General features: G+C 39.2%; 1 protein-coding gene across 4 annotated transcripts in view; it reads right to left on the bottom strand.

Moving 5' to 3' along the window:
- LOC104608861 (S-adenosyl-L-methionine-dependent methyltransferases superfamily protein) overlaps positions 1-19,540 on the bottom strand; it is a 66,528-nt gene that overhangs the window by 3,898 nt on the left and 43,090 nt on the right. For 3 of the 4 annotated variants that reach the window (XM_010274974.3, XM_010274975.3, XM_010274971.3), the window contains exons 5-7: positions 17,059-17,305; positions 16,819-16,957; positions 9,254-9,413 (exon numbers count right to left, since the gene is read on the bottom strand). In XM_010274974.3, the coding sequence (XP_010273276.1) occupies positions 9,255-9,413; positions 16,819-16,957; positions 17,059-17,305 (545 nt within the window). In that variant the 3' untranslated portion in view covers position 9,254. Of the gene's footprint in view, positions 1-9,226; positions 9,414-16,818; positions 16,958-17,058; positions 17,306-19,540 lie in introns of all 4 variants that reach the window. The other variant, XM_010274970.3, reaches the window with a different exon arrangement.

Genomic DNA, 19,540 nt, shown 5'->3' with positions numbered 1-19,540 from the left:
ACATCTTCATCTATACAAACAAAATAAATAAACAAAAAAAAAAAAAATCATCTATCCCCTAGAAGGTGGAAACCATTCCTGCTGTTTGAAAAAAGCACCCATGCTGATGCAATGATTCTCTTCTCCCCAAGATTTACCCTTCTATAAGAAGGTTCTGGCATTAAACACACCCTTCCTCTTTACCTTGGTAGCTGATGTGTTTAGTCGAATTATCACTAGGGCTGATAGGGAAGATGTGATAAGGGGTTGGAGAGTAGGCACAAACCGAATTCCAGTCGCTCACCTTCAGTTTGCAGATGACTTGATGACCTTCTGTGAGGGAGGCTTCGGTGAGAAGGTGGAAATTTTGAAAGAATTGATTACAGTTTTTGAAGGAGCCCCTAATTTGAAAATCAATCTAGGAAAAAGCTGCATAGCCGAAGTAAATTTAGTTTTTGAGGAGGTTGACGCGATTGCAAGCTGTCTTGAGTGTTCCATTTCCTCCTGGCCTTTGTCTTACTTAGGGCTTCCGTTGGGAGCAAACCCTAGGGAGAGTATGTTCTGGACCCAGTCTTGAAGAAGTTAGAAAAGAGATTAGCTGCGTGGAAGAAAAATTATATCTCTTTGGGTGGGAGGATCACTTTGATAAAAACTACCCTCATGAATCTACCTACCTATTATTTCTCTGTCTTTAGGATACCGTCTAGGGAAGCGAAGAAGTTGGAAAAATTGATGAGAGATTTTCTGTGGGAACTGGGAGAAGGTAAAAAAGACCATTTAATTAATTGGGGGTTGTGGGTAGAAGCAAAGAGGAAGGAGGATTAGGGCTCGAGAATGTGCTTAAAAAGAACTCAGCTCTATTAGGGAAGTGGCCGTGGAGATGGCCTTTGGAGCGGGATAGACTCTGGCACGAAGTAGTGAAGGGTATTCATGGATGTTCAGAGTGGTTGGGATGCTGGTGCATCAAGGAGGGCTAACCTAGCCACACCTTGGAAAGCAATTCACAAAATTCTTCCGCATTTCCTCAGCTGTGTCAGGTATGATGCTTGTTCAGGTAATTCTATTCGGTTTTGGGAGGACATTTGGGTTGGAGATCTCCCTCTAAAAGACCTTTTTCGTTTGTTGCACTTTGTTTCCTTGTATAGAAAAGAGGTGATCTCAAAATTCCTTCCGTCGAATTTATTTTTACCAGCTTTGTCTTGGGACTTTGGTTTCTATAGAGGGTTAAGGGATGAGGAAATTGAGTGTTTGTCTACTCTTCTGTGTCTCCTTGATAAGGTTTGGATGGATCCCTCGAAACCTGATAAAAGGATTTGGGCCATTCACCCCAATGGGTCTTTTTCTTATGGCTTCTTTTTCAAGTTCCTCTGCCAATCTCCCTCTCAACAAAGTTTTCCTTCCAAAGAAGTCTAGTGTAGGCCAGTCAACCCCAAGGTTATGGCTTTGTGCCGGGAAGTGTGGCATGGTAAAGTAAACACGATGGATAACCTACAAAAGAGAAGACCCGTCCTTTGTATTTCACCAAACTGGTGCATTCTTTGCAGATCTCATGGTGAGGATTGTAATCATCTATTTTTATCTTATAGTGTAACTGCAGAGCTCTGGGCTTGGCTTCTATCTTTGTTTGGGTATAGTTGGGATATGCCAGCAGAAGTAAGCACAATCTTTAACCCTTCATTTTTCTCTTGGCCCCATAAAAGAGGAAGGAAAATGTGGAGATGCTCGCGAGCAGCATTGTTATGGACAGTATGGGAAGAAAGGAATGCCAGAACCTTCCAAGAAAAAGGAAGAAGCAGTCAAACCTTAAAGGACTGCATTATGTCCAGGTCATTACATTGGTTAAAGACTCTAGAATTATTTAACCATTTCACTTTTACTGATTGTTGGAAGGATTGGAAGTTGGTAGCAAGCTGTTCCTCCTACAAGGGAAGGGTAGTGACTAGCTGGGTCCCCCCTCCTCTTGGTTCTTTGAAGCTGAATTTTGATGGGAGTAGCCAGGGTAACCTGGGTCCCTCTGGGATGGGAGGTGTACTGAGGAATGAGGCTGGAGAGGTTGTCTTAATCTACTCTGGCCCTTTAGGAGTTGGGAACTCTATCCGGGCAGAACTGTTAGCTGCAATACAAGGAATACTTCTTGCAAAAGAAGTGGGCGTAGAGCAGCTTTTCATTGAAGGAGACTCTAAGATAGTGGTGGACTGGTTAAATAATCTGGAGGATGTCACTTGGGGCTACAAAAATGAGTTAAAGAAATTCAAATAGCTGACAAGAATATGTTTATAACAGTACAATGGGTTGGGAGATCAGCTAATGCTTTTGCTGATGTCTTGGCAAAACGAGGGATAAATAGGGAAACATTGTTCTGGGCACAATTGTAACTATTGTTTTAATTTCAACATTCATGTTTTCTCTGTTGTAGTTTGTGTATTTGTTGTTTGGAGAGGCTGCTCCTTGCGCCTCTAAGGGGATTTTCTGGTATCTATTCATTATTTTAATGGAATTGATGTTATTTATAAAAAAAAAAAAAAAAAAAAAACAGAATGGAATGGCAAAACAGGATTTATGTAGCCGACCCCATATAGTTGGGATAAGGCTTGGATGATGATGATGATGATTTCTCTAGATCACTTGTTTCTTCAGAGGACTGCAGTGAATAACATGTTCCTTGTTTCAGATTTAGTGGCAAAAAAAAAAAAAAAAAAGATTTGCTGATCTTATACCCATTAGAAGAGGGAAGAAGTACATTCCTGGCCCTCAGTTTTGGTAGGAATCAGGGATTCTATTATTTGCTCTATTTGCCCATTTTGCAATACTATCTGGAAAAAAACTAAAGAATCTTCAACAGTCTGCAAAAGGCCTCCAGTTCGTCCTTGTACAGATTTTAGTAGTTTTTTGATGGATTAAACTCTTGATTCTCTATGAGTTCCAAGGGGCTAAACTGTACTGATTTTGTCTATAATTGTTCCAATCATAGTTTAAAGTAACGACACGATACGCCCCGTATCAGGTGTATCGTATTGTATCTAGTAGAAATCATTATTTGCTGATTCAGTCAAGCTTCTTGTGAGAGAAAGAGGGGGAAGGTGAAGATTTCAGCAGTAGAGAAGGAAGGAGAAGAAGAAAAGAGTAGGAGGTCAACTAGAGTTATGAGAAAGTTAACCCTAGCCGCCAGCCCCTCATTATATTTATATTTAACTTAAAGATGAGATATTACAAGGATGCCCTTAGTAGGGCGGCTACTAAAACTGAATAGTCACAACTTTAAAAAATAAAAAACTAATGGGCCGAAGGCCCAACAACTTCCTAATTAAATAAAAACAAACTAAAGACAAACCGGGCCACTCAACAAAACAAACCGGCCCACTCAACACTCCCCCTCAAGTTGGGAGTAAATGTCACACATTCCCAAATTGCGTAGATCATGCTCCAGCTTGTTCTTTGCAACACCCTTTGTGAGAACATCAGCGAGCTGCAGATCAGAAGCAATGTATGGAAGACAGACTTCTCCAGAAGTTACCCTTTCTCTGATAAAATGTCTATCCACTTCAATGTGCTTAGTTCGGTCATGCTGGACTGGGTTATAGGCAATGTTAATTGCTGCCTGGTAATCACAGTATAGCATCATGGGTTCTTCTGCCTGTACACCAATTTCTTCTAACAAAGAACGGATCCAGAGAAGTTCTGAAACTCCATGCGCCATGGCCCTGTATTCGGCTTCAGCACTTGATCTTGCCACCACTATTTGTTTCTTACTCTTCCATGAGACTAGATTACCCCCAACTAGGGTGCACACTCCTGAAGTTGATCTCCTGTCATCAAGGCATCCTGCCCAATCGGCATCTGTATAAGCCTCTAGTTTCAACTATCCATGATCAGTAAACAATATGCCTCTGCCTGGATGTCCCTTCAGATAAGCAAGGATCCTGTCAACTGCCTCCCAATGCTGGACTCGTGGGGCATGCATGTATTGACTTACTACACTCACTGCATAGGAGATGTCTGGTCTTGTCATACACAAGTATAGCAGCCGACCCACAAGTCTCTGATATCTCCCAATGTCCTTTACTGGTTCACCTTTTGTTGCACTGATTTTATGGTTCTGATCAATAGGGGTGCTAATTGCCTTTATTCCAAGCTTTCCCTATCTCTTGAAGAAGGTCCAAGACATACTTCCTTTGAGAGATAAAAATTCCATGTTTCGATCTTGCAACTTTGATGCCTAAGAAGTATCTCAGTTCTCCAAGATCCTTAATTTCAAATTCCTTATGTAGGTTCCTCTTCAGACTATCAATCTCACTCAGATCATTCCCAGTGACAACAATATCATCCACATAAACAATTAGGACTGACACCAAAGATCCCCTGTGCTTCACAAACAAAGTGTGATCGGATTGAGTTTGAGTGTAGCCAAAAACAATCAAGGCCTTTCTGAATCTGTCAAACCATGCTCTGGGAGATTGTTTCAAGCCATATAGTGACTTCTTAAGCCTGCATACCTTTCCCTTATCATTGTAGAAACCAGCAGGAAGATCCATATACACTTCTTCTTGCAGATCCCCATTTAGGAAAGCATTCTTCACATCCAGTTGAAACAAGGGCCAAGAGTATGAGGCAGCAAGGGAAAGGAGTATCCGAACGGAGGTCATCTTTGCAACTGGCACAAAGGTCTCTAAATAATCAATTCCATAGGTCTGTGTGTATCCTTTTGCGACAAGTCTTGCCTTGTACCTCTCTATACTTCCATCTGCCTTATATTTTACTATGTAAACCCATTTGCATCCAACTGTCTCCTTGCCTTTTGGTAGGTCCACAATGTCCCATGTCTGATTCTTAATCAAAGCTTCAATCTCTTCCTGCATAGCTGTCTTCCACTCAGGTTTGGAGAGAGCCTCACTAACACCCTTGGGTATAGACACTGAATCAAGAGAAGAGAGAAAAGCACGGTAGGAAGGAGAAAGTCCACTGTAGGATAAGTACTGTGAAATACAATGAGCAGTATACTTTCTCTTCCCTTTTCTAAGAGCAATAGAGAGATCAAGGTTATCGGTAACAGAGTTAGTAGGATCAATGGGAACTGAAATAGTAGCGGGATCAAGAGGAATACTTGAATCCATATCAGCCGAATCTGGAGTCTCCAAGGGATCGACAGTAAGTGGTGTGAGTTATGCTGTAGTGGAATCAACCGCCTTGTGAAGTCTCTGTCGTGAGTAATGCCGAGAAACAGAGTGCAAAGGAGGTGGCAAGGTAGGTGGCATCGGGTGGTGGTCAAGCACAGGAGGTGACACAAGGACTGGAACTGGGAGAGGGATAGACTGCTGACTTACTTCCCCAAAACACTCCCCCTGAGAAGGATTCTGTGAGAAGAAGTATGTGGATTCAAAAAAGGTGACATCCATGGTAACATATCGGTTCCCAAAGACTGGATCATAGCAGTGGTACCCTTTTTGATTCTCTGCATATCCAAGGAAGACACACTTCTTTGCCTTGGGATCAAGTCTCGAGCGGTGAGGACCAAGGATGTGTGCAAAGCAGACACACCCAAACACCTTGAGAGGAACATGAAACATCTCCCCCTGAGGAAAAAGAAGGCTGAATGGAGTGCTGAATCCAAGTATGCGAGAAGGCACCCTGTTAATCAGATATACTGCCGTGAGAACTGCATCACCCCAAAACCAAACCGGAACTGTAGATGTGATCATCATGCTTCTTGCGGTCTCAACAATGTGTTTGTTCTTCCTTTCTACAACACCATTCTGTTGTGGACTGTAGGAGCAGCTGCTCTGATGGACAACACCATATTCTAACAAGTACGAGGCAAGATGTCTTTCAAAATATTCCCTGGCGTTGTCAGATCTGAACACCTTTATTCTTGTTCTAAACTGTGTGTACCATCTGATGAAATTGCCGCACCAAGGATGGTACTTCATCGCGGGATTTCATCAGGTAAATCCAAGAGTATCGAGAGAAATCATCCACAAATAGGAGAAAATAGCGATAGCCTCCCATAGAAGGAACATGGTAAGGACCCCACACATCCGAATGAATAACATCAAAAGAAGAACATCTTTTATTACTAGGTTTAAAAGAATTCTACAATGCTTTCCAATTTGACAACCTTCACACTCCAGACTTGACAGACTAACAGACTCAAAAAGTTTTGGAAACAAAAAACTCAAAGAAGAAAAAGACAAATGGCTCAAACGATTATGCCAAAGCATAATCTGACTCATAGATCTTGACTCACTGTCCCTGCTAACATGATGACTCTAGTGAGGGGGAACATCCAGGAGGTAGATTCCATTCACTTCACGACCACTTCCAATCGTCCTCTTTGAATCCAGATCCCGCAAAATACAACGTCCAGGAGAAAAAATTACTGAGCAGTTCAAATTCTTAGTCAAACTACTAACAAATAACAACTTTGTGCTCAATCTGGGAACATGAAGGACAAAGGGTAAACAAATAGAATCATTAATCTTGACAGATCCCTTCCCAGAAATAGGAACATGGGATCCATCAGCAGTGGAGACCCTATCTCTGCCAGAACAGAGCTGGTAAGAAGAAAAAATAGTGGAGCTATGGGTCATGTGCTCTGAGGCTCTAGAATCTATAATCCAAGGAGGTCCCTCCTTACCTGAAGTGGAAACATAATTTGCAGTGACGTGTGAACTACCTGTGTGAGCAAAGGAGGTAGAGTGAGCTCCACCAGTGCCACCTGTACCTTGTCCGCTTGCGGCTGAACTGGAACTAGTTGTATCTCGCTGGTTCAGAAGTAGCCCATACCTCTCAAGTTCGGCCCTTACTGCAGTAGCTGCAACAGACTCCAAAGCAATTGTAGTAGGAGGGGCCGGAGTGTCACCGGTAACTGCCATGTGTGCATTTCCCTTCTTATTTCTCAATCTAGTCGGCACAAGATGTGGGTGAAGCTTCCAGCAAGTATCTCTTGTATGTTTAGGCTTCTTACAATAGTCACAAACCAAGTCTCTTTTGTCTTCCTTCTTGATTTCACCGCCACTTTGTTTAGGTTTTACAGCACTTACCATGGCGGACTGATCAGAAATTTGGGTTTTCATCATCACATCCCTCCTGCACTCCTCCCCTGACACAAAAGCATATGCTTGGGAGAGAGTGACACTATCCCTGGAAAGAAGATGCTGTCGTGCAATATCATACTCAGGGTTAAGGCCAGCAAGGAATTCAAACACCCTATACTTCTCTAAATGTCTCTGATAAGTAGTTGCATCCTTGGTGGTTTCCCAAGCAAAGGCCTCCAAATGGTCAATCTCTTGCCATAGGGTCTTAAGGGCTGAAAAATAGGCTGCAACAAATCTATCTCCCTGCCTTGTAGCAATAATCTGATTTCTCAGTTGATAAGCCCTAGCAACATTCTCCCTTTGTGAATAGGTTTCTGCAACCCCATCCCATATTTCCTTAGCAGTGTTTGCCCATAAGAAATTTTTACTTATATGTGGCAACATGGAATTACACAACCAAGTCATCACCATATAATTTTCCTGCACCCACCGGGAGTTGCTAGTTTCGGGTTTCACCTCTTCACCAGTGATATACCCTAATTTCCCACGAGCCCCAATGACCATCTTTGCAGATTGTGACCATTCCAAGTAGTTTGCACCATCCAACCTAACTGTAGTAAAGGTTCCAACCCCGAAGGGGTCTCCAGCACCCCCTTCCACTGGTCCCATTTCACTCCCGGGCTTATTTTCAACTCTATGGCCCTCCATGCTTCTCAAAAAAGGTAAAGAAAATAACTAAAAATTGCAACAAGATCAAACAAGACACCTTTTGGAACCAACAACACTTTCTTGGTGTCCTGGGCTTTCTTTCCACAAAAGATTCCTTTTCTGTGGGATGGGAGAAGAGAGAGAAAAGACAACCGCCCTCTCTAGAAGCATCCAAACCACGTGGGACTTGAATCGCCCCTTACAAAAAACTCCAAGGAACCCTAAAAAACTAGGGCGCCACTTCCTAGGTCAAAATTGAAGAGTCCAGCAAAAACAGGAATCTTCCCCTTTCTCCAGTTTTTCCTGATTCTGATGAGAAAAACCTAGACCAGCTACAGGGCACACAGATCCATCAAGAAAATCCAAAAACTGGGCTTACCTGAGAGCTTCAATCAGCCTCTTAAATCACCATGCAGTCGGCCGATCTAGGGCTGCATGAGAGAACTTCAAGAACCTTCAACTTGCTCTAATACCAAGTAGAAATCACTATTTGCTGATTCAGTCAAGCTTCTTGTGAGAGAAAAGAGTAGGAGGTCAACTAGAGTTATGAGAAAGTTAACCCTAGCCGCCAGCCCCTCATTATATTTATATTTAACTTAAAGATGAGATATTACAAGGATGCCCTTAGTAGGGCGGCTACTAAAACTGAATAGTCACAAATTTAAAAAATAAAAAACTAATGGGCCGAAGGCTCAACAACTTCCTAATTAAATAAAAACAAACTAAAGACAAACCGGGCCACTCAACAAAACAAACCGGCCCACTCAACATATCTTTTGAAAACGATACGATCCGAAACACCTGTTTCCAGGGTTTCGGAACCCCAACTTTTTTTAATTAAAAAAAACATGTTTTTAGCTTCCCAAAAAACCAAAATTTGAAAAAAAACTAAAAAAAAGAGTTTTGGGTGTTTCTAAGTACCGATTGATACTGCTGAAACGCGTATCGTATTGATACTTTGAACCTTGGTTCCAATGCTTTTGAATGTGGAGGGTAATATGATGCAAAATACCTTTTTGGCTTCAGATCTTTCTTTACAAAATTCTTGATTAAAGGGCCATTACTAAATGATGGTTCTAGCAGTCTGGGATCTTGGCAGGGATAGACTAGATACAGACTTAATCTGTTACGATCCCTTTGTCCCACGTTGGTAGTATGGGATGCTAATGTGAGATATCCCACATCGGTAGTATGGGATACTGTTGTGTGGTATATATGTGCTTGGGTTCCCTCCCTCTAACAGCTAGCTTTTAGGGGTGAGTTCCCCTAAGGCACATAACATAATACTTGGCATTTTTCACTAAATGGCTACACTCATACTTGAAGATACATTCCCACAGTTGCTAATAAAATAGGAAACTTATAATTTTAGAACATCTACAGATAAAAGAAGGATCAGACAACAGGTGAAAGTCAAAAGAATGGGGGCCGGATCTAGGAAATAACATATCAAAATTTCAGCAGGGACATAATACTAGAAACCTAGTTGTGAGTGCACACAACAATACCTCCTTGGCATAAAATGCTGGTTATACCTCAAACAATTGCCCAGAACATCTTTCTGCAAATTAGAAGAGGTTGCTTTTTTTGTTGCTCATCTTCTAACTCGTGTAATTGGACATTCCAAAGAAATTTTGGGGCAATGTCTTTGATTCTTGAGACAATGGATTCCTCGTCTCTGATAATAATAAATCCCTGCACATTTAGGATTGATAAGAAATCATTCAAACTTCAGATTGTGAGCTTGAAAATTATTGGAGATGATATCAAATGCCCAAAAATCATGAAAGTAAACATCACTTCAGACAACATTTACACAAGTCCCAGCAAATCTTCTAGTAAGATACAAATACAAATATCAAATTATATAATGTTAAAGTGTAACAGAATATAAAGCCCTTGACAGAAACAGATTTCTATAGGTGGAAACAATATCTACTTTTTGAAGCTGACCTTGGGTTTTTGTTCTTTGTTCCTTTCTCTTATCATTTTTATTTCCTCTTTTTGGAACTAAAGACCTAAGACAGCAAAAATGGCAGAAACAATATCCCTAACATATTCAAAAACATAACCAAAATCACACAGTCCACATCATCAATTCAACTCCCATACATAAAACCTAAATTTGACTCTTAACTAACTAAAACCAATATTTTGGGTGCATGGATGCTATTTTGTATCAGATACTCAATTGATAGTGTAAATTTCAGTTCTGACACCTTGTCAAGCCATTTTTTGCCATATTTGGGCATCATAATTTTGGTTTCCAAATCAACATAGCTTCAATGAAGCACTTGATTTTTAATAGCAAAAAGAAAGAAGGAACAAAAGAAAGAAAAAAAGTAAGCATTTTCTAACCTCCTAGAATTTATTCAAAAACAGTGTTTTAATAGGTGGGAGGCATATACCTGGAGGTGTGCCTCCAGGCGAGGCGCCCCCAAAATGCCCTGAGGCGTATGCCAGAGGCACTGATACCTCTGAGGCCTGCAGTGTGTGTGCAGGCTGGGCCTGATGCAGGCCTGGACAAGAAAACTAGGCCCAAGCCCGGAATTTCCAGTCTGGACCAGGCTGAAAATAATCAATCCTATTGCTGAATATCTTTTTGAGCAGACTCGGAGTCTGCCAAGGTCCTCTAGGATTGCCATCATAATATGGGCAACATAATAAGCAAATATCCAACAAAGGACCAGCCTTTCAAAACTAAAATGAATCTCTCCAACCTATCTTGCTTGTGTCCTAAAGTAAATGAGACTGCAAACTACTTACATAATGAATTTAGCACAATTATTTGAATAAACTTTCTGGAGGAATCTGGGGGGTCAAATGATAAAAAAGGAACATTTTTCCAACCTATAGCATTTTTTTTCAAAAAGTGGCCACTCATAGAATTTGGTTTCAAATGGTATTTCCCAAATCTGTATGTAAGCAAAAGAGAAAAAAAAAATCTTTCTGAATATTTTCTCTTTTGCAATCTTATTGCTGGTTGGAGGTGATACAAATGCCTGTATGGTTGGGAATTGACCAACAACATCAAAGGAAGCAGTCCCTAGCAAGGCTATAAAAACAGTCTCTTCATGGTGTGTTGGTGTGGAAGGGGATCATGTGCTTTCAGCAAGTGTTTCAAAATTTGACTAAGTTTAAATCCGGAGATGTGTCTAGAATCTGCTTTTGGGAGGAGGGTTGGAGCATAGTTGGCATACTCTGATCTTTACCACAGACTTTACAGATAGTGAGAAGAAAATCACAATGATTCAATACTTTGAAATCAGGAGTGATAGAGTTATTTGGTGTTCAAATTTAAGAAGAACATTGCTGGAGAGAGAAGTCAATTTTGTTTGCTTAAAATGCTAGAAAAGGAAGTAACCTTTCCAGGTGAACCAGATATGAGTTGGTGGAAAGGATGCAATAACATAATTTACAGTGAAGTCATTTTTTGATAATGCATATTTATAAAAAAAAAAGTCATTTATAATGCACTAATCTACAATCAGGTGAACAAAACTGAGTTAAAAGGCATATGGAGTAAACTACAAAACTGAGTTAAAAGGCATATGGAGTAAACTCAATTCCACCTAGGGTGGACAGTTTTGCTTAGCTGGTAGCTATGAAATGGTTTGCTCCCTATAGATAATTTGAAGAGAAGGGGTTTCCAATTACCTAGCATCTGCTGTTTGTGCTAGAGCAACAGAGAAGACTCAAGACATCCTTCATTTTGTGCAGCTAAAAATATCCATTTGGGATTTTCTTCTCCCTATTTAGAAGAAGTGGGTAGCAGCATTTAACTTCAAAGGAGATTTTTGCAACTTGGCCAAAAACTCAAGAGAGCAAGAAAGCTAAAATCTTTTGAAGCAGCATCCCATTTGTGGTAATTTGGTGCATATGGAAGGAAAGAAACAATAGACTTTTCAAGAATGTTCAGAAGAACCATTAGAGATTATGCCCCATGGTAATATGGTTCTGGATTGAATTCTTTTGCATCCAGAGTTTGCTGATGTACAAAGAGGCACCTTTGGGGCCCATTTTGGACAACTTTAGGACTGTCCTGGAAATGAACAATGATGGTTATGCTGACTTATGTCTTTTCCAGGGTTGGGGTGTCATCACTGAACCCAATTCAAGTACAATTTCTATGATTAATAAAGTTTTCACTTTTACTTTACTATTGAAATAAACCATAGATAATCTTTCCTTCTGTCCTTTTGAGGAGTTCTTTTTCTTGGTTGGAATCTTAAAGCAATATATTAAAAAGGTAGAGTGTACACAGGATGTAAACAGAGAAGAGGGAAAGGAAACAAGACAAAAAGTGCGCAAAAGAACATATAGAAAAGCTAAGGAGAACGCCGACCTGCAAAAGACCCACCAAACCCCAAATTTGACAAGCAACCTACAGACCACCTCCCTTAACCCAAAGAAAACACCTATACCCACATTCAGCATCACACTGCACAACTGAAACCAACACCCACCACTCCACCACAGCTTTTCTTTCTTCCCTTTTTCCTATTTTAGGAATTTCGAGAGATCTCATTTTAGTCATACATTCCACCACACCTTTTGAAGAAATACAATTATACTCTACCTTTTCAGCTAGAGGGAAAAACAAGATATCCTAATACTCCATCCATCCCACAAGCACTGTCCTCTTTTTGCTGTCTGATAATGTCTGTCTGTTTGTATAAATAAATACAGAGCTTTCTCTCTTTTCCACATTATCTATTGTCAAATATGGAATCTTTTCTCCCTTACATTGTAGTGCCAAACATTAGAGGACACTTTTGAAAAAAAATGAAAAAATGAGGAGAATGCATTAACAGCCACGATCTAGGATGGCTAAGGGATATGGAAATATAGATATGTAATAAGGGAGATTAAACAGCTAGCCAATGAAAGGGTGATTGGATTTCATTGGCTCCATAGATCGGCTAATGGGCTGGTTGATGGTCTAGCCAAACAAATGATTAATAGGGAAGAACTGCATTGGACTCAATTGTAACCTGTGGTTAATTTATAAAAAAAAAGGGGTGGGGGGGGGGGAGGGGGAATATAGTGCATGAGGGTAGAGTGGTGAGTGCATCTTACAAGGCCGTTGAATACATTATACATATTCTTTCTTTTCTCCTATATCAATAGATTTTTACAGTTAGCCATAAAAAAAAATAGGATGGATAAGGAATTCTAGCAAAAAGGTTCTTTAATATCAAATTGATGTATAACAGGCACAATAAGAGGCTAGTAAACTGAGAAACTACTGTTCATAGGGGCTTGGCAATGGATTCATTTTAAGTTTAGGGATGGCACTGGGCTAATAGAAGGATTGGGGTCTGTTCAGGTTCTTGGGTTCAACCACAATGAACTGTAGGTTTAACCCAAGGTTACGAAAAGTAAGGATTTGATGAAAACTAATGTTTTAAATTTCTTTGTGAAATTTTCTGCAAAGGCATAGGAGTGTGTGGCTGTAAGGAGTGGCCAAATTTGATAGGGCTCCAAGCATGTTTTGCATGAAAAGTCTGCTTTGTCAGTTACTCAGAAAGCCTGAGAAGTTCCAGAAACTGAGTTTTTTTTTTTTCTATCTTCTTTTTTTTTTTTTGGGGGGGGGTGGGGGGGATTTCTAGAGATTGGTATGACCAAAAGATCATAATTGTATCAGATAATTCACCTAGTGCCCCATAATAAATTCACCCTGTTCGCCCCCTGCTTTGCCAAAGAATCTGCTAACCCATTTACAGATCTATGAACGCAACTGAAATGGATTGCCTATTGTGCTTTAACTCTTTTAGCTCCTTAATAACCATGGATCCCTATCCCCATTTTGCAGGCATCCTACCACCACTTTGGGATCTCCTTCAATTATCAAATGTTGAAATCTAGTTCATTTGCCAACTTCAGCCCTTGCAAGGCTGCCAAAAGTTCTGCCCTTATGGAATTTCTGTAACCTGCCGACCCAGAGAATAAGGTTAAGATGTCTTCTAAAGCTCCCCCCCCACCATAACTGGGATAAGGTGTGTAAACAAAAAAAGAACGGAGGGCTGGGAATTAGAAGAATTCGGGAAATGAATTTAGCCTTACTTGGCAAGTGGTTTTGGAGGTTTGGTAACCAAGGGAACTGCTTGTGAAGGAGAGTAATTGAAGCAAAATATGGTACAATTCGTGAAGTTTGGGTCCCTAGTGATGCAAATCAGTCGTATGATTGTTCAGTTTGGAAGGGAATTGAAAAAAAGCTATAATACTTTCAGCAAGGAAATCAAATTTGTAATGGGAAGAGGTACTACAGTTAATTTCTCGTTGGATCGTTGGAGTGGAAACAATACGCTAATGGATGATTTCCCAGAATTATTTGCAAATGCAACAAACAAGGAGGCAAAAGTAGCTGAATATGTCCAGTCTCAAAATGGGATGCTTGTCTGGAGTCCTCTTTTCAGAAGGGCTTTGAATGATTGGGAGATCGAACCATTTAGTAGGCTTCTTCAAAGGTTGTACAACACTCAAATCGACACTAATGCAGTAGAAAAAAGGTTTTGCGTTGCAGATAGCATAGGCCAGCTCTTGGTGAAATCTTTCTATGGTAAACTGGTCCAAGAGGAAGATCTGGAATTTCGTGCGCATATAATATGGTGCAAACACATTCCATCAAAGGCCTCTTTTTTTATTTGGGCTGCTTTCCTGAATAAGATTCCTACTAGAGACAACCTGGTTAGGAGGGGTGTGGTGATTGATTCTAAAAGATGTGTCTTGTGCAACAGTGATGATGAGACTGTTGACCACCTGTTACTGCATTGCAGCTTCACTCACAAAATATGAGTGAGGATTCTCAGAATTTTTTCTATCTGAGGTTGTTGCCCAGAACCAATGGCTGATTTTGTCAACAATTAGAGGGTACAAGGTCTAAGCAAGAAAGGGAAAGTTCTATGGTATCTGATTCCAGGTGCTGTGTTATGGTCAATATGGCAAGAAAGAAATTCAAGGATATTTCAAAACAAAAGCTGTCAAGAAGAGAAAGTGTGGCAGAAGACTGTGGGGAAGCTGTTTTCCTGGTCTTCGATTCAGCTAAAAGTTGACAGTTCTTTTTACAGTTCTCTTTTTGACTTTAAAAGCCTGTTTGTATCTCCCATTGGTTTTGTAGTTTGAGTGCTATCTTTGTACCTCAATTGTACAGCCTCTGGTTGTACTTTTCCTTTTAATGAATTGATACTTCTCAAAAAAAAAAAAAAAATCTGGGCGATTCTTGGTGACAGTGGGTCACCTAAGTGACATAGACAATAAGAATTTTATAAAACAAAGAACTAGACATTGGCTAGTTCCCTAGTTATATATACCATTCAGCATGCATACTAATTGAAATAAGAAAAATTATCTCAATGCATGGCAAATCATCACATCTAAAAGATAAAAGAATTTCAAATTTATTAATTTCAATATATATATATATATATATCTTTCAAAAGCTAAAGTAATTTGTATTAATATAAAAAATGTGTACAAGCTGCCCATGTACAAAGAGAATTTGTACAATACGCCACATTACAAAAAAAAGAAAGGCTTAATTCTCTGCTAAAAAAAAAAACACTATTTGAATGGAGAGTAAGCTCTTAGAACATCAAAAGAAAAATTGATCACAGTTTCCACTGGGCTTTATCTTTGCCTCAAAAATCCAAGCATTCTCTCTAACCAAATAGCCCACAAGATAGCAAAAGCCAAAAATTGATCACAGCAATCTGCCTATTTTTACTCATGCCCTGTACCTGTCATTCCATGAATTCAACTAACTTGAGGCAGCATCACATAAGCGGTATTGCCTTGGTGGCCTGAGGATACCAGCTGCTGCTCACATAAAGGGCAAAGAGAGTTATCCAAAGCCATGCCACACCTTACAAGATTGTCCTTTGTCAAACATTTGTCCAATAATACCACCCACACGAAAATTTGACCCTTGTTGGAGCCAAGTTGCGCCAGACAGCCTTAACAGGGAAAGAAACTCTATTTCTTCCTACTAAACCTGTGTAGAAGGAATTTATCAAAAAAAATAAATAAAATGCTGCCATTACCACACTCAAGAGTCCCGTTCCTGAGTAATACAATATTCTAAAATATAATACTAATATAATAAGTATTTAATAGAGTCCATTGTTTGATGGGAAGAGTCCTCCTTGAAAGCATCAAAATTAAAGTAGTGCATTGGCTGAAGAACATCTTTGCTCATTTTCAGTCAATGATATATTAAGAGGTTGGGGTGGTGTCCAGGTAATCTACTAAAAGACTGGTATGCCAAAGGAGTTGGGAACTACCTAGGGGTCAACATTTAAAACTCAACTTTGATTGTAGTAGACTTGGTAATCCTGGTTCTCTTGAAAATTCTTCCCTACCCAACAAAGAAAAAAGAACAGAATCAACCCTTTTGCAACTTCAACTTTTTTATTAACCACTATAATCAAATCTATGTTACTATTTAACTGAGTGGTTTCATCCAATAAAATGTCACTCCTTAGCTACCTCAGACCCTTGCCCCCTGAGATTAGCTGAAATGACCAATATAAACACTACTTGATCTTCAAGCTATGCTGGTCTTGATTATTTTGACTCCAATTATATCATCCCAATATGACTTAGGAGCACAAAATCATTAGCAAGCCAATGATATAAAAACAAGTTATCTTCAAACTATAGATCAATTTGATGTTTTTTCTTTCCCACTTGACGTCATCTTCTTCATTCTTCAACATTTTTCATTTTCTTCTTTAAAAGAAGCCAAAAACTATCAAGATCTAGATCTGTCTCCCCTTACTCCATGTCCCTTATAGCCATTGGAACCTCTGCATCCTTAAACTTCCTACTAACTGATCTCCTACCAGGGATCTAATTAAATTGGATTCCTCAAGATGAGAATATGACTTTCATCTACTGAAAGCAGGATTTGGCAGTAATCTATTATTATCTTTTTAGTCTCCTATTCCTATTCTACCAGTCTTCTGCCTATGAGGAGGGATAATACTACATATTTGAGGTGCCCAATATATCTGATCCACACTGAAGGAAATGGCCTAAGCATCAACAAGTCAAAGGAAAAAGAAAAAAGAAAAACATTTAACTCAAGAATTCTTCTTACTTGAGGACGAATAATACGATCCATCTCTAGCATGATGTCTTCTAATAAGCAACCTTCTCCTTGGACTTTGTAGTGAGAAAAGAGATGGTAGGCATGCAATAAATCATATGTTCGTGGGTATGTTGAGAAGGGTTCACACCTGATGTCAGAACAAATATTAGGGCTACCAAATAGTATTATAGTAATTTCTTCAATAAGTTATTACATCATGGCAATACACAACAGATGATGAAAACTTACCAGTCATGAAAAGAACCTATCAAACCCCGGTTGTAAATAGCAGACAGGGTATTATTCATACTAACAGGAACTATGTTCATCACCCAAACAGGGAGGGTACTCAAGGCTACAGCAAATCCACCACAATTAGCATTCATGTCCATGATGTTTCGAATCTCTGACTTGTCAATGTTCATCAGCTTCCAATACTGGCGAACTTGTTCTTTCCAATAGTTAGTATCCAAAGCAAATTTATCCCGACTGATGCCTGTTGAAAAGAATGAATAAATTGTTATGTAAATAATACATTTCTAAACACTCCAGCAATCACAGGTGTCACACAATTGGCATGAAAGGTTAACTTTGGACCCATCCAGACAAATTTGTGTTCATTGGTGTCTGTTAAAAATACAAATCAGATGCCATATCAGTCATACATTTCTGAATTCTTGTAAGTAGCAACCATAGGAATTGCAGAACTGGCAATGACAACTTGAGGTTGTCTTGTGAAGCATAGTTGTCACGGCATCTAGGTAATTGACAAAAAAATAGAAATTCTTTCTCACAAACATGGAAAATCATCATATCTAAAAGACAACAGTATTTTAAATATATTAATTTCAATGTTTTCAAAAATAATACTAATATCATCAAGTATTTAATAGAGCAATTTTATATCAAATTAGCAGCCAAAGAAGGATATAATTTTAAAATGATTAAAACTTAAGATAAAGAGTAAGTAAAAGAGAAAAAGAACAAGGGCAGAGATACTGTTCTATTTAATGTGTGTGTGTGTGAGAGAGAGAGAGAATAGAAAAACAAAAGAATAAGAAAAGTCCTTATTCTTCTCTTTTTTTTTTCTCTTTGTCTCTTCTCAAAAACCTTGGATCATTTAAATTTCAATAGTAAAACATTAAAACAAAGTAAAGAATGATATAATATAAAGTTTATAATAGAATGCATTAACACACATATTAGTAAAGATGTAGCCATAGTAATGAGATTATAGTAAGGTGCCTTGTGATTTTTCTTGCCTAGGCACCTAGACAGATGCCTTGATGCTATAAGTCAAAAGCATCCAAGTGATGCCTAGGCAACACCTTGACGACTATTTTGTGAAGACCCATTGGCATGGTTGACAATTAGACCTACCTATTCTAACACTACTTTAAGCATAATTCTTTTCTTGTAGTTATTAATAATTGTCTCCAAGTTGAAGCAATGATGTTCTTGATCTCCAATACTCCTCTTGTAGTTATTAAGAGTTAGCCATGATGCGCTTGATAACTACATATTTTTAGAAAGGTAATTAAAAAATGAAAAATGGTCATGTAGTCAAAACAGGTTTCATGTAGCGACTGCGAACCCCATATAGTTGGGATAAGGCTTGAATGATGATATGATGATGAATTAAAAAAGGTCATTACTCAATATTGGTCCCAGCTATCTAGGATCTTGAAAGGGGTGGATTGGATAAGGTCCCAAACTTTGGCATTTTTTGCACAAAGTAACCACTCCCAAACTAGAACGCACATTCTCATGCTTGACAGTCAAAGGTTTTCTTTTTTTTTTTTAATAGGAAACAATAACTTTCATTGATGAAGTTAAGTAAAGAGTACAATTGTCACCACCCAAAGGATGGTTGGAGGAACCAAAAACAATATCAGCCTAACAAATAAGCCCAAAACAAAGCATCCCCATTGACTCCTTGCTTAGCTCAAGTGTCAGCCATTCCATTTTCTGACCTTCTTGCCCATCTAAATTGCACCCCAAGCTCCCTTGCTAAACTCAAAATTTCTCTTAGCGGTTGTCTGAGGGACCACATTCGTAAGTTTCTTGCTTGCATCCACCCTTTTTTTTATCAATAACAATAGCTTTATTAAGAAACAAAGCCAAGAAGGAACAGGGAGAGATAAACTCTCTTAGCTCTCCCAGAAAGGTACAAACAAACCAAAAAACAAGAAAGTTAGCAATTACAATTGAGCCCAAAACATTACATCCCTATTCACCCCTTGCTTTGCTAGCCCATCAGCTATGGTATTGGAATTTCTTTTGACCCAAACTGCTTTAACTTCAATATCTTGTGTTAACCACTTGAACCTTTTTCCTTTCATTGTTGTAATTCCAGAAACTGCTCCTCTCATCATTCAACCATCCCACCACTAGCTTGGAGCCACCTTCTATGATTAGTTTGCGAATGTCCATCTCCTTTGCCCTCTTAACCCCTTCCAAAACTGTCATTACTTTGGCCCTTAGAGAGTCAGCTTCTCCAATTGGAACTAAAAAGAGGGCAATGAACTTCCCCCATCCCTAAAAACATCTCCAATTCCTAGCGGCCTTGGAGTTGAAAATTACACCTACAGTAATTCAGATAATGCAAGTAAAGAAGAAAAGAGAAAAAGAGAACGAAAAAGAAAGAATTTTTAGCAATAGGTTGTGAAAGAAGAAAAGAAGGGAAGAGAGAAAAGAAGAATTCGAACCTCTCTCTCTAGCCCCCTTTCAT

Source organism: Nelumbo nucifera, chromosome 7 (genome assembly GCF_055504915.1).
Source record: "Nelumbo nucifera cultivar China Antique chromosome 7, China Antique-T2T, whole genome shotgun sequence".
Lineage (NCBI taxonomy): Eukaryota > Viridiplantae > Streptophyta > Magnoliopsida > Proteales > Nelumbonaceae > Nelumbo > Nelumbo nucifera.
The sequence above is the reverse complement of the archived record's forward strand: the minus strand, read 5'-3'. Positions and strand labels throughout refer to the sequence as shown.